Source organism: Geotrypetes seraphini, chromosome 3 (assembly GCF_902459505.1).
Source record: "Geotrypetes seraphini chromosome 3, aGeoSer1.1, whole genome shotgun sequence".
Taxonomy (NCBI): Eukaryota; Metazoa; Chordata; class Amphibia; order Gymnophiona; family Dermophiidae; genus Geotrypetes; species Geotrypetes seraphini.
In genome coordinates, this window is record NC_047086.1 from 185,165,935 (window position 1) to 185,178,619 (window position 12,685).

Here is a 12,685-nt window from a genome sequence, read left to right on the forward strand (position 1 = left end):
TTAAACAGCTGTTCAGTACAATAGGCAAGACATTCTAGACCATAGGGTTATTTTCCTTTACCCGCATGGACTGAGTCTAGAATGTGTCGCCTATCTACTGGAAACGATCTTACCAGGGTAAGTACATAATCTTTTTTTTTTTGGTTGGGACAGCACCAACAATGTGATACATACTGTGACATAGGGCTTTAGTGTGTGGGAGGCAGGTATGGGGTTGTACAAGAAGCACATCTGACTTAAGTTTATTACACTAAATGACTGTTGCAGTCACATTGAGGCCTTGACTAACATCACATAATTTTTTTTTAATGGTGTAAAATTGAAGTACATAAATATAAAGATGAAAAACTGCACGAAACTAGATCTAGCCAAAATGCTATGTGCATGCTCGTCCATGCTCATCCACCCACAAATCAAGATATAAAACCAAAACAGCTTAACCTAGATAGAGATGTACAGAAAATTTAATCATTCATTTAGCCCATCCTCCCAAAGGAGCCCATTCATAAATGTACCAAGGGATTTTGAGAACTATGAAACATTTATGAGCTAAATTATCTACTAATCTGTCAATATATAACTATTTTGGGAGGAACTTGGCATCTTCAGGAGTATGTCACTTTATCACGCAGATATTTTAGAACCAATACTATAGGCTTTAAAGTCTAGTATGGTAACTGTATATTGAGTCTTTGCCTCTTCTGACAGCCAGTTCAATTGCCAGGAGACCAGATGTATATGAACACAGAATCTGAGGCCAAACATAACACGAGCAGCAATATTTAGCATGTTTTGCAGTATACTTAGCTGCTTCTTTTTTTCCATATAAAGTTAAATCTAGCCACCCCACGACAACATGGATTATTATAGCAAGACTTTCAATACATACAAAAAACCAAGGGACATTCAATGAAATTACATGGGAATACTTTTATTCAAAGGAGGTTTGGACAAGTTCTGCAGAAGAAAGATCCTTGGTGTGCTATTGAACAAGACATGAGGGGAAGTCACTGTGTCCTAGACTGGTAGGATGGGAGGTTTCCACTATTTGGATTTTTGCCAGGTACTTGTGACCTGGATTGGCCACTGTCAGAAACAGGATACTGAACTAGATGGCCCTTTGATCTGACCCAGTATGGTGGCTGTTATGTGTAGTGCTGCCTAGCTGAGCAGAGGAAACCCTTATAAGCATGTGATACTCCTAGAAGTCTCAGTTTGCAGAAGTTCAGCAATTCTCCATGCATAGATCCTTAACTATAAACTATACAAAGGCAAAACTGAAGTCTAAAATTAAAACTTCACTGCAGTCAGGGTTTGGTCGCTGTTCTGACTGGATTTTTTGTACTTATCCCAATTTGGATAAAGACTGTTCTGTTTGTGCCTTTTTAATGTGTTGAGTAATTGCCAAATTTAAAAATATTCACTTGCATTGTTTACACCACTTTCTCTTTTAGAGTGGTGCCCGCATCAACATCTCTGAGGGGAACTGCCCAGAACGTATCATTACCCTGGCTGGACCAACTAATGCCATCTTCAAAGCATTTTCTATGATCATCGACAAACTGGAAGAGGTGTGTATAGAGTTTCAAAGTACCTCATCGGAGCACTGTGTGGAATTTCTTTTTCAGAAACGTGGTAGCTGAAGGGGACATGCCTACTTTGGGAGAAAGGATGGTTGGTATTGGCAAGAGGAGGCATGAAAGCAAAGGGCCAGGACAAGTGTTACTGCTGTCATCGTATTGGCAACATATTCAGCCGTTATATGCATTTGCCTGAGCACTGCTAAACCTGGATGGTGCAGACACTAAGCTGATCTGTCTCCGGTGATGAGGAAAGCTGCTGCACATGGGAGCAGTACAAAAGTTCCTTTGTCAAGGAAGCCATATGAAATACTTGTTAACCAATAGTCTGCCAGGTAGATATGAGGATAGCTGGAGTATTTGATGGTGGTTTTGGATTACTCAAAAGATCTATTTTAGGAATGTGAGAAATGTGACTGCTTTCAACTCCTAACTCTCACCTTGGGTTCTACATCCCCGGCCCAATGTCATGTCTGTCCAAGTTAGATTGTGAGCTCTTCTGAGCAGGTACTGTATTAAATGTCAAAATATACAGCACTGTGTATGCCTTCAGCGCTATAGAAGTGATAATAGTAGTAGTAGTAGCTTTTCAAAATGAAGAGGTGACTTGTTCTACTTTCAGAATATATCTAAAAAAAGGGGAAGTCTTGCTAATAGGTGACTAACATGCCGGATGTTGGGGGTCTCCTAGAAGTAGGGAGATTCTGGATTCTCTACAAGGAGAACTGTTCCAGCAGTTGGTAGTGGAACCCACACGGGATGGGATCATACTCGACTTAGCGCTTATAAACGGGGAAAGTGTTTCTGATGTTACAGTGGGTGATCTGTCATCCAGTGATCACTGCATGGTACAGTTTAATATTAATATGGGTATAGAGACTTGTATTCAAAAGCAAAGGTTCTATACTTTAAAAACAAACAAACTAACTTTGTTCAGATGGGGGTTTACGTCAAGGAATTGTCTGGGTGGGAACGTCTGGAAGGAGTGGAAATGTGTGGGCAAAACTGAAAGGAGCGATTTGTAAGGGCGGCAAACCTTTTTGTGAGGCAAGTAAGAAGAAAAGAGCCGCTTCTTTAGCACTCTCCAGACCAGTAGAGGTTAACTTTACGAATGGGTATATATCTAATCATGACCAGCAGGTGGAGACTGAAAACAAAACTTTGGGACAGTATATACTATCCTCCCTTCTCTATTTCCCTCAGTCTTCTTTCAGTCTCCAGCAGGTGTTGAGTGATCTGTACCCATCTCCCTTGGTAGGGCTGTTGGAATTTGTTTAGGGGGTCTATAGTCCCTGTTTTTAGCCGGACGGAGCTTGGGCGGACCCTGTTTGGGGGTTTGTCCGACCTCGGGGGTGTCAAACCCGGCGGGTCTCGAGCGGGGTCCCTCCCCCCACTTCCTCCACCTCCCCACATTTTTTTAGAGGAGCCTCAGCAGTAAGCCTTGCCCCCTAAATCAAGCAAGGCATATTGCTTCGAGAGCCTGTGGAGTCTGTTCTGTGAAAAAAAAAAATCCTGAGATAGTGCTGGTCTGGAGGGTTGTTTCCCTTTAAGAAAACTGTATTTTACTGTATTTTTTCAACTAACCGGCACTTTTTTACAGCTAGGTCGCGTATGGAGCAATGAGCACTTCTAAAGGGAAAAAGTGCTCATTGTGCTCCAGACGCGAGGCACTCGCGGCCGGCCTGTGCAAGCGGTGTTCAGGCCGGTGCGGTGGAGGAGCTCCGTCGGCAGCGGCTGCAGGCGCCCAGAGCTCCCCGCCGATGGTGCCTCGCGAGTCGGCAGGGAGTAGTGGTGAAGCCCGGTCTTCACCATCCGCCCACGGAGGGATTCCCCGGGCCGCCGACGGTCGGGTTTTTGGGGATTCCCTCTCAGCTGATATTTTGACAGCTGATGCCGGCTTGCCTGCTTTAGCGGCTGAGACTGTTCAGGTCTCTCAGCCGCTGCAGGCTATGGAGGGAGCTGTTTTGGCGGGAAAGACGCCATCTTCTCACTCTGGCCCCTTCATCTTGTCTTCCACCTCAGGTGACCTTCCCCCTGTTTTGGAAAAGCAGGGGCAGGTTTCTGCTGGGTCCCCTGCGGTGGCAGGGAGTCCCTTGGGACCCTCGGGGGGTTTTTCCCCTGATTTATTTTTTTCTTTGTGCCGAGCCTATTTTCAGGCGGCTGGGGGTCCCGGTTGCGCGCAGGGGGTTTCGGGGGGTGGGGGTTTCTCCGCGCTCCCTGCGGCTTTGCCTCTCTCGTCGGTTGTGGCGTCCCCTCCTCCGCCGCCCTCGTCCAAGCGCCCGCGGGTGTCGTGGGACGAGGATTTATGGTCGGAGGAGCGTGTCGGTCTGGATGAGGACCTGGACTTTTCGGAGGAGTTCCAGGACCCTCTTGAGGGGACGGCCGCTGGCGGCGGGTTGTCGGGTTTCCTATCTTCCGTCGACGAGGCGTCGGTGGTGCGCCTTTTTCAGAGAGATGAGCTACCGGACCTGATTCAACAGGTTTCTTCGGTGTTGCGTTTTGAAGATGCGCCGCCGGAGACTCCGCGGGTGGGGGACCCTCTGCTTCGGGGGATCCGTTCCGTTTCCCGCTCTTTTCCTATGCATCAGGATATTCGGGATATTATCCTGGAACAGTGGAAAACGCCGGAGGCGCCGTTTCGTTTGGCGCGTAGCATGGCTCGTTTGTATCCCATCCCAGAGGGGGATCGGGCTACTTTAGTATCGCCAGTCGTAGACGCGGTGGTCTCGGCGATTTCTAAGCGGCATACCGTGCCTGTTGAGGGCGGGTCTGCCTTGCGGGACTCTGAGGAGCGCAAATTGGAGAATATCCTTAAGCTCAATTTTCAGGTCTCGGCTTTTGGGGTCCAGGCGGCTATCTGTGGGGGGCTGGTTGCTCGCGCCGTTTTTCGGTGGGCTGAGCGCGTCCTGGATCGGGAGTCTGATGACTGGTCTCTGGTGGATCAGGAGGTGGCAAAGATTGAGATGGCGGCCTCGTTCCTCTCTGATGCTCTTTATGACTTAGTGCGGATCTCGGCTAAGTCTATGGCCTTTGGAGTGGCCGCGCGGCGTATTTTGTGGCTGCGCGCTTGGGCGGCGGATGCTGCGTCCAAAGCTAAACTTACTAAATTTCCCTTTCGGGGGTCTTTTTTGTTCGGGGAGGAATTGGATAAGTTGATTCAGACTCTGACGGACTCTAAGGTTCCCTGTCTGCCTGAGGACCGTGCCCGTCCTGCGTCTCGGGGTGGCGCGGCCCGGGGGCGTTTGCGGGAATTTCGCAAGTATCGCCCTGGGCGTGGGGCTGCTTCTTTCCCGGCTCCGGGTTTTTCCAGGGGTCGGTTCTTCCAGCGCATGCAGCCCTTTTGGGGGGCCCGTTGGGGGGCAGGGAATCCCTCCGCCGGCTCCCCCGCTTCCCGTCCTGCGCAATGACTCCTTGCCGGCGCCCCCTTTGGTTCCGGTGGGGGCCCGGCTGCGCGAATTTTTCCCCCAGTGGGCCGAGATCACGTCCGATCAGTGGGTCCTGGAGGTGGTGCGGGACGGTTATGCTCTGGAGTTCGCCCGCTCTCTGCCGGACCTTTTCCTCGCTTCTCCTTGTCAGTCTCCAGGGAAGACGCAGGCTTTTCGCCAGACCCTGCAGCGCTTGCTGGATCTCAAGGCAGTGGTGCTGGTGCCCCCTCCGGAGTGGGGCACCGGCAGGTACTCCATTTACTTTGTAGTGCCCAAGAAGGAGGGGACCTTTCGGCCCATCCTGGATTTGAAAGGGGTCAACAGGGCTCTCAAGATTCCTTCTTTCCGCATGGAAACTCTGCGGTCGGTCATTCTGGCGGTTCAGCCGGGGGAGTTCCTCACTTCTCTCGATCTGATGGAGGCCTACTTGCATGTTCCCATTCGGGACTCTCATCAGCGCTTCCTGCGCTTTGCGATCTTGGGGCGGCACTATCAGTTCTGTGCGCTTCCCTTTGGTCTGGCCACAGCTCCCCGGACGTTCACCAAGGTGATGGTGGTCGTCGCGGCAGCCTTGCGGTCGGAGGGCATCCTGGTTCACCCCTACCTAGACGACTGGTTGATTCGGGCAAAGTCGTTGCAGGAGAGCTCCCGGGTTACGGCTCGGGTGGTGGAGTTTCTCCGGTCGCTGGGCTGGGTGGTCAACCTTTCCAAGAGTCGGTTGGTCCCGGATCAGCGCCTGGAGTACCTTGGGGTTCTGTTCGACACCTCCTTGGGGAGGGTCTTCCTTCCAGAGGCCCGGGTGAGCAAGTTGCAATCGCAGATTCGTCTGCTTTTGGCGTCCCGGTGTCCTCGGGCGCAAGATTTCCTCCAGGTCTTGGGGTCGATGGCGGCGTCCCTGGACGTGGTGAGGTGGGCGCGGGCCCACATGCGTCCTCTTCAGTATGCTCTGCTCCGGAGGTGGTCTCCCCAGAGGCAAGATTTGGATGTTCCGGTGCCCCTGCGGGGGTTGGCGCGCTGCAGTCTGCGCTGGTGTCTCCGGACCCCTCACCTGGTTCAGGGGGTGGGTCTGGATCTCCCGCAGTGGACGGTGCTCCTGACGGATGCGAGTCTCCTGGGTTGGGGGGCTCAGTGTTTGGGTCACTCAGCTCAGGGCACCTGGTCCGCGGAGGAGGCCGCCTGGTCGATCAACGTGTTGGAGACCAGAGCGGTCCGTCTGGCGCTGTTGGCTTTCCACTCCCTGTTGCTGGGCAAGTCGGTCAGAGTGCTGTCGGACAATGCCACGGCGGTGGCTTATGTCAATCGTCAGGGGGGCACCAAGAGCACTCAGGTGGCGCAGGAGGCGGCTCTGCTCATGGTTTGGGCGGAATCCCATCTGCTGGACCTCTCGGCCTCTCATATAGCCGGAGTAGACAATGTTCAGGCAGACTTCCTCAGTCGTCACTTCCTAGATCCAGGAGAGTGGTGTCTCGGCGTCGAGGCGTTTCAGTTGATAGTGCAGGCTTGGGGGCAGCCCCTAATGGACCTGATGGCCACGGGTGGCAACGCCAAAGTGCCTCGCTTCTTCAGTCGTCGCAGGGACGGTCTGGCCGAGGGTCTGGATGCTCTGGTCCAGCAGTGGCCAACGGAGGGGCTGTTGTATGTGTTCCCTCCTTGGCCGCTGGTGGGCAGAGTGCTTCTTCGCATTGTTTACCATCCGGGTTTGGTGGTGCTGGTGGCGCCGGATTGGCCTCGCCGTCCGTGGTATGCGGATCTGGTGAGGCACCTGGTAGCGGATCCTCTTCCTCTGCCTCTCTCGGACGACCTTCTGATGCAGGGTCCCATTCCCATGTTCGACCCGTCTCCCTTCTGTCTTACGGCGTGGCTCTTGAAAGGGGTCGCCTTAGCAAGAAGGGATATTCAGACAAGGTGATCTCTACACTGTTGGGGTCCCGGAGGCTTTCTACCTCTCGGGCTTATGTGCGGGTTTGGCGTCTCTTTGAGGAATGGTGTCGGGCGCGGGGAGTGACCTCTTTTCGCGCTTCTCTGCCTAACATTCTGGAGTTCTTGCAGGATGGCCTGGATAGAGGCCTGGCTTGGTCTTCTCTCCGGGTTCATCTTGCGGCCCTGTCGGCCTTTCGAGGGTTGGTGTCAGGTCAGCGTTTATCGGCTCTTCCTGATGTGATTCGGTTTTTGCGGGCGGCCAAGTTGCTTAGGCCTCCCCTCCGGCCCTCGGTTCCCTCTTGGGATCTTAATCTGGTTCTCTCTGTTTTGGTGCGTCCGCCTTTCGAGCCCTTGGACGACTGTTCTTTGAAGGACCTTACTTTGAAGGCGATCTTTTTGGTGGCCATTACTTCTGCTAGGCGTGTTTCTGAGCTGCAGGCTTTCTCTTGTAGGACTCCCTTCTTGGAGTTTTCTAGGGAGCGGGTCGTCTTGCGGCCTGTTCCTTCCTTTCTGCCTAAGGTGGTTTCTCCTTTTCATGTCAATCAATCGGTGGTTCTCCCGGTCTTGGGTGGTCGGGAGGGCTCTTCTGAGCAACGGCAGCTGCGCAAGTTGGATGTCGGTCGGGTCCTTCGCTCTTATGTGCAGCGGACCCAGGAATTCCGGAAGTCCGATCATCTCTTTGTCCTCCTGGCGGGTCCTCGTCGGGGAGCTGGCGCTTCTAAGGCTACTATTGCGCGCTGGATCAAGGAGACGATTGCTTCCGCTTATCTTCTGAAACAGCAGCCTGTTCCGGAGTTTCTCAAGGCTCATTCCACTCGGGGTCAGGCGGCTTCTTGGGCTGAGTCGTCGCTCGTGCCTCCTGTGGATATTTGTAAGGCTGCGGTTTGGTCCTCCTTGCATTCCTTTGTTCGTCATTATCGGGTTGATGTGCAGGCGCGTCGGGACGCGGTGTTCGGTGAGCGTGTACTGGTATCGGCCCTTCGGGGGTCCCGCCCGTGAGAGGGACTGCTTTGGTACGTCCCATTCGTAAAGTTAACCTCTACTGGTCTGGAGAGTGCTAAAGAAGGAGAAATTAGGTTCTTACCTGCTAATTTACTTACTTTTAGCTTCTCCAGACCAGTAGAGGTCCCCACCCTGTCTGTTGTTGTTGTTGTTGGGGCTGTTGCGCGGGCAGTTTTTGTTTTTTGCTGCGGGTTCTAGTATTTTTCTAGGGCCGGGGAGAATTGAAGAACAGCGGCTGTGGCTCGGCTGGCTTAGCTGGCGAGCTGTGGGGACATTCTTCCTTCGGGAATTTCTCCTCTGCATTTTCCAACAGCATTTTGGGTTTGTTATTTGTTACTCCTTTCGGAGTATTGTTTTTTCTCTCTGTTGTTTTCCAGTTCTTGGTTCTGCTTGGCTATTCGGCAGACTGAGGGAAATAGAGAGGAGGGGCTAGGATATACTGTCCCAAAGTTTTGTTTTCAGTCTCCATCTGCTGGTCATGATTAGATATATACCCATTCGTAAAGTTAACCTCTACTGGTCTGGAGAAGCTAAAAGAAAGTAAATTAGCAGGTAAGAACCTAATTTCTCCTTCTGTGGTAAGCAAATTAATGGAAACGCTTTTAAAACAGAGAATGGTGAAGTTTCTGGAATCCTATGGATCTACAGGACTATAGGCAATATCGATTCACTAGAGGTAGGTTTTGTCAGACAAATCTGATCAATTTCTTTGACTGGGTGACCAGAGAATTGGATAGAGGATGTGCGTTAGATGTGTACTGTATTTAAAATTTTAGGAAAGCCTTTGATAGTGTTTCACACAAATGTCTAAACTGCCCTTGGGATGGGTCCCAAACTGACAGACTGGGTCAGGAACTGGTTGAGTGGAAGGCGACAGGGTAGTGATCAATGGAGATCGCTCTGAGGAAAGGGATGTTACCAGTGGTGTGCCTCAAGGTTCTGTTCTTGGGCCTGTTAACATTTTTATAAATGATGTTGCGGAAGGGTTGTCAGGTAAGATTTGCCTCTTTGCAGATGTTACCAAAATCTGCAATAGAGTAGACAAGTTGGATGGTGTGAATAACATGAAGAAAGACCTAGCAAAGCTTGCAGAATGGTCTGAAATTATGGCAGCTAAAATTTAATGCTAAGAAATGCAAGATCATGCATTTGGGCTGCAAAAACATGGAACAGTACAGTTTAGGGGGGTGAAGAGCTTATGTGCATGACGGAAGAGCAGGACTTGGATGTGATTGTATGTGATGATCTTAAGGTGGCCAAACAGGTTGAAAAGGTGACGGCAAAAGGTAGAAGGATGCTAGGTTGTATAGGGAGAGGTATGGCCAGTAGGAAAAAGGAGGTATTGATGCCTCTGTATAAGACTCTGGTGAAACCTCATTTAGAATATTGTGTGCAATTCTGGAGGCCGCACCTTCAAAAAGATATAAAAAGGATGGAGTCGGTCCAGAGGAAGGCTACTAAAATGATGTGGTCTTAGTGATAAGGTGTATGGGGACAGACTTAAAGATCTCAATCTATATACTTTAGAGCAGGAGTGTCAAAGTCCCTCCTAAAGGGCCGCAATCCAGTTGGGTTTTCAGGATTTCCCCAATGAATATGCATGAGATAAGAACATAAGCAGTGCCTCCGCCGGGTCAGACCATAGGTCCATCCTGCCCAGCAGTCCGCTCCCGCGGCGGCCCAAACAGGTCACGACCTGTCTGAATCACCAGAAGGGGCTCCCTTGCCACCTTGGTTTCTCATTGAAGTCCTATCTTCCCATCGAAGTCCTAACCCTCCGGTCTTGCACATTATTACTTATTACCTGGTTAGCTTTCTATACTTGTGTTAACCTCCCAGCACCTCTCTCAGTATCCCATGATCCCTTTATCCCTCAGAAATCCGTCCAATCCCTGTTTGAATCCCTGTACCGTACTCTGCCTGATCACTTCCTCCGGTAGCGCATTCCAAGTGTCCACGACCCTTTGTGTGAAAAAAAACTTCCTTGCATTTGTTTTGAACCTATCTCCCTTCAGTTTTTCCGAATGCCCCCTCGTACCTGTTGTCCCCTTCAGCCTGAAGAATCTGTCCCTATCCACCCTCTCTATGCCCCTCATGATCTTGAAGGTCTCTATCATATCTCCCCTGAGCCTCCTTTTTTCCAGAGAGAAGAGCCCCATCCTATCCAACCTCTCGGCGTATGGGCAGTGTTCCAGCCCTCTTACCAGTTTCGTTGCTCTCCTTTGGACACTCTCAAGTACCGCCATGTCCTTCTTGAGGTACGGCAACCAATATTGAACGCAGTATTCCAGATGTGGACGCACCATCGCTCGATACAATGGCATGATGACTTCCCGCATCCTGGTTGTTATGCCCCTCTTTATGATGCCCAGCATCCTGTTGGCTTTTTTCGAGGCTGCTGCGCACTGTGCAGATGGCTTCAGTGATGCATCCACCAGCACACCCAAGTCTCTCTCAAGACTGCTGTCTCCCAACAATGCCCCCCCCCAATTTGTAGTTGAACAACGGGTTCTTTTTCCCTATATGCATGACCTTGCATTTTTCCACGTTAAAGCGCATTTGCCATTTGTTTGCCCAGTCTTCCAGTTTGTCCAGGTCCCTTTGTAGGTCCTCACACTCCTCCCTGGACCTAACTCTGCCGCACAGTTTGGTATCGTCTGCAAATTTTATAACCTCGCACTTTGCCTCCTTTTCCAGGTCATTGATAAATATGTTGAAGAGTAATGGCCCCAGCACCGATCCCTGTGGCACACCGCTCGTGACTCCCCGCCAGTCAGAATATTGTCCCTTTACTCCGACCCTCTGCAGTCTACCCGACAACCAGTGCTCGATCCATCTGTGCACATCCCCTCCCACCCCGTGGTTCCACAGCTTCCTAAGCAGCCTTTCATGTGGCACCTTGTCGAAAGCCTTTTGAAAATCGAGGTAAATTATGTCTATAGGTTCCCTGTTGTCCACCCGACTACTTATTCCCTCGAAGAAGTACAGAAGGTTCGTTAAGCATGACCTTCCCTTACAGAATCCATGCTGGCTTGTTCTCAGTAGGCCATTTCTCTCGATGTGCTCGCAAATACTGTCCTTGATCATAGCTTCCACTATCTTCCCTATAATTGAAGTCAGGCTCACCGGCCTGTAGTTCCCGGGGTCACCCCTCGATCCCTTCTTGAAGATAGGTGTGACATTCGCTAATTTCCAGTCCTCTGGTACCTCTCCAGTTTTCAAGGATAGGTTGCAAACATGTTAGATTGTGCCCGCTATTTCTTGTCTTAGTTCCTTTAGAACCCTTGGGTGGATCCCGTCTGGGCCCGGTGATTTGCCGCATTTTAACCTGTATCTGTTTGAGGACATCCTCCTTACTTACCTCTATGTGTTCCAATTTTTCAGCCTGTTCCCCACTCCTCTGAGTCCGGTATATTAGATGTGTCTTCTCTCGTGAAAACCGACGAGAAGAACGTGTTCAACCTCTCAGCTACCTGTTTATCCTCCTTAATCACTCCCTTCCTATCCCCATCGTCCAACGGCCCCACCTCCTCTCTCGCTGGTCGCTTCCCCTTTACGTAACTGAAGAATGCCTTGAAGTTTTTCGCCTCCCTGGCCAGCCCCTCTTCGTATTTCCTTTTTGCTTTTCTAACCTCTCGGTGGCATTCCTTTTGGCATTTCCTGTGCGCCTGGTGATTTTCCTCCGTTGGGTCCTTTTTCCATCTCCGGAAGGATACTTTTTTGTTATTTATTGCCCTCTTTACTTCTGTTGAGATCCAAACCGGGTCCTTTGACCGCTTGTTCTTGCCGCCTTTCCTGAAACTGGGGACGTACATTCTTTGTGCTTCCTGCAGGGTGTCCCTGAATAGGGTCCAGGCGCTTCCTACAGTCTCCATCCTAAGGATGTTTCTGAGCTTCCTCCCCACCATTTCCCTCATAGCAACATAGTTCCCTTTCCTGAAGTTGAGCGCAGTTGTTGCGGTCCTCCTTACTGTGGGTGTCCCCTTTTCTAATGTGAATCTGATCGCGTTGTGGTCACTGTTGCCTAGTGGTCCTCCCACTTCTACCCCTCTTGCAGGCCCCCCTAATCCGTTTAGGATGAGGTCAAGAGTAGCACTCCCTCGCGTCGGTTCCCTGACTAGTTGCTCCATGAAGCAGTCCCTCACAGCTTCTACAAATCCTGTTTCCCTAGTGCAGTTGGAGTGACCCATACTCCAGTCAATCCCCGGGTAGTTGAAGTCCCCCATCACTGTTACACTTCCAGTCCTGCATTCTTGTCTCAGTTCAGCTTCCAAGTCGTGTCCGACTCCTTCCGGCTTGCCAGGTGGGCGATAGTACAGCCCCAGTTTTATGCCTGCACCCTTGTTTCCCGGCAATTTGACCCATAGCGATTCCAGCCCCTCTGCCTTCTTTGCCATATCCATCCCGACCGAGTAGATAGAGTCCTTTATATATAGTGCTATGCCTCCCCCCTTCTTGTGGGTCCTGTCCCTCCTGTAGAGCTTGTACCCCGGCAGCGCCACATCCCATTGATTCTCCTCTGTCCACCATGTTTCTGTAATTCCAATTATATCCAGGTCTTCCCCTTTGGCCACGACCTCTAGTTCACCCATCTTGGCCATGAGGCTTTTTGAATGCACTGCTTTCATTGTATGCTAATAGATCTCATGCATATTCATTGGGGAAATCCTGAAAACCTGACTAGATTGCAGCCCTCGAGAAGGAATTTTGACACCCATGCTTTAGAGGACAGGCGGGAGAGGGGTAATATGGTAAACG

General features: G+C 50.8%; 1 protein-coding gene across 5 annotated transcripts in view; it reads left to right on the top strand.

The window, feature by feature from the left end:
- Positions 1-12,685, top strand: part of PCBP2 (poly(rC) binding protein 2) — a 182,214-nt gene that overhangs the window by 6,540 nt on the left and 162,989 nt on the right. For all 5 annotated transcript variants that reach the window (XM_033938356.1, XM_033938357.1, XM_033938359.1 and 2 more), the window contains exon 5: positions 1,455-1,571. In XM_033938356.1, the coding sequence (XP_033794247.1) occupies positions 1,455-1,571 (117 nt within the window). The remainder of the gene's footprint in view (positions 1-1,454; positions 1,572-12,685) is intronic.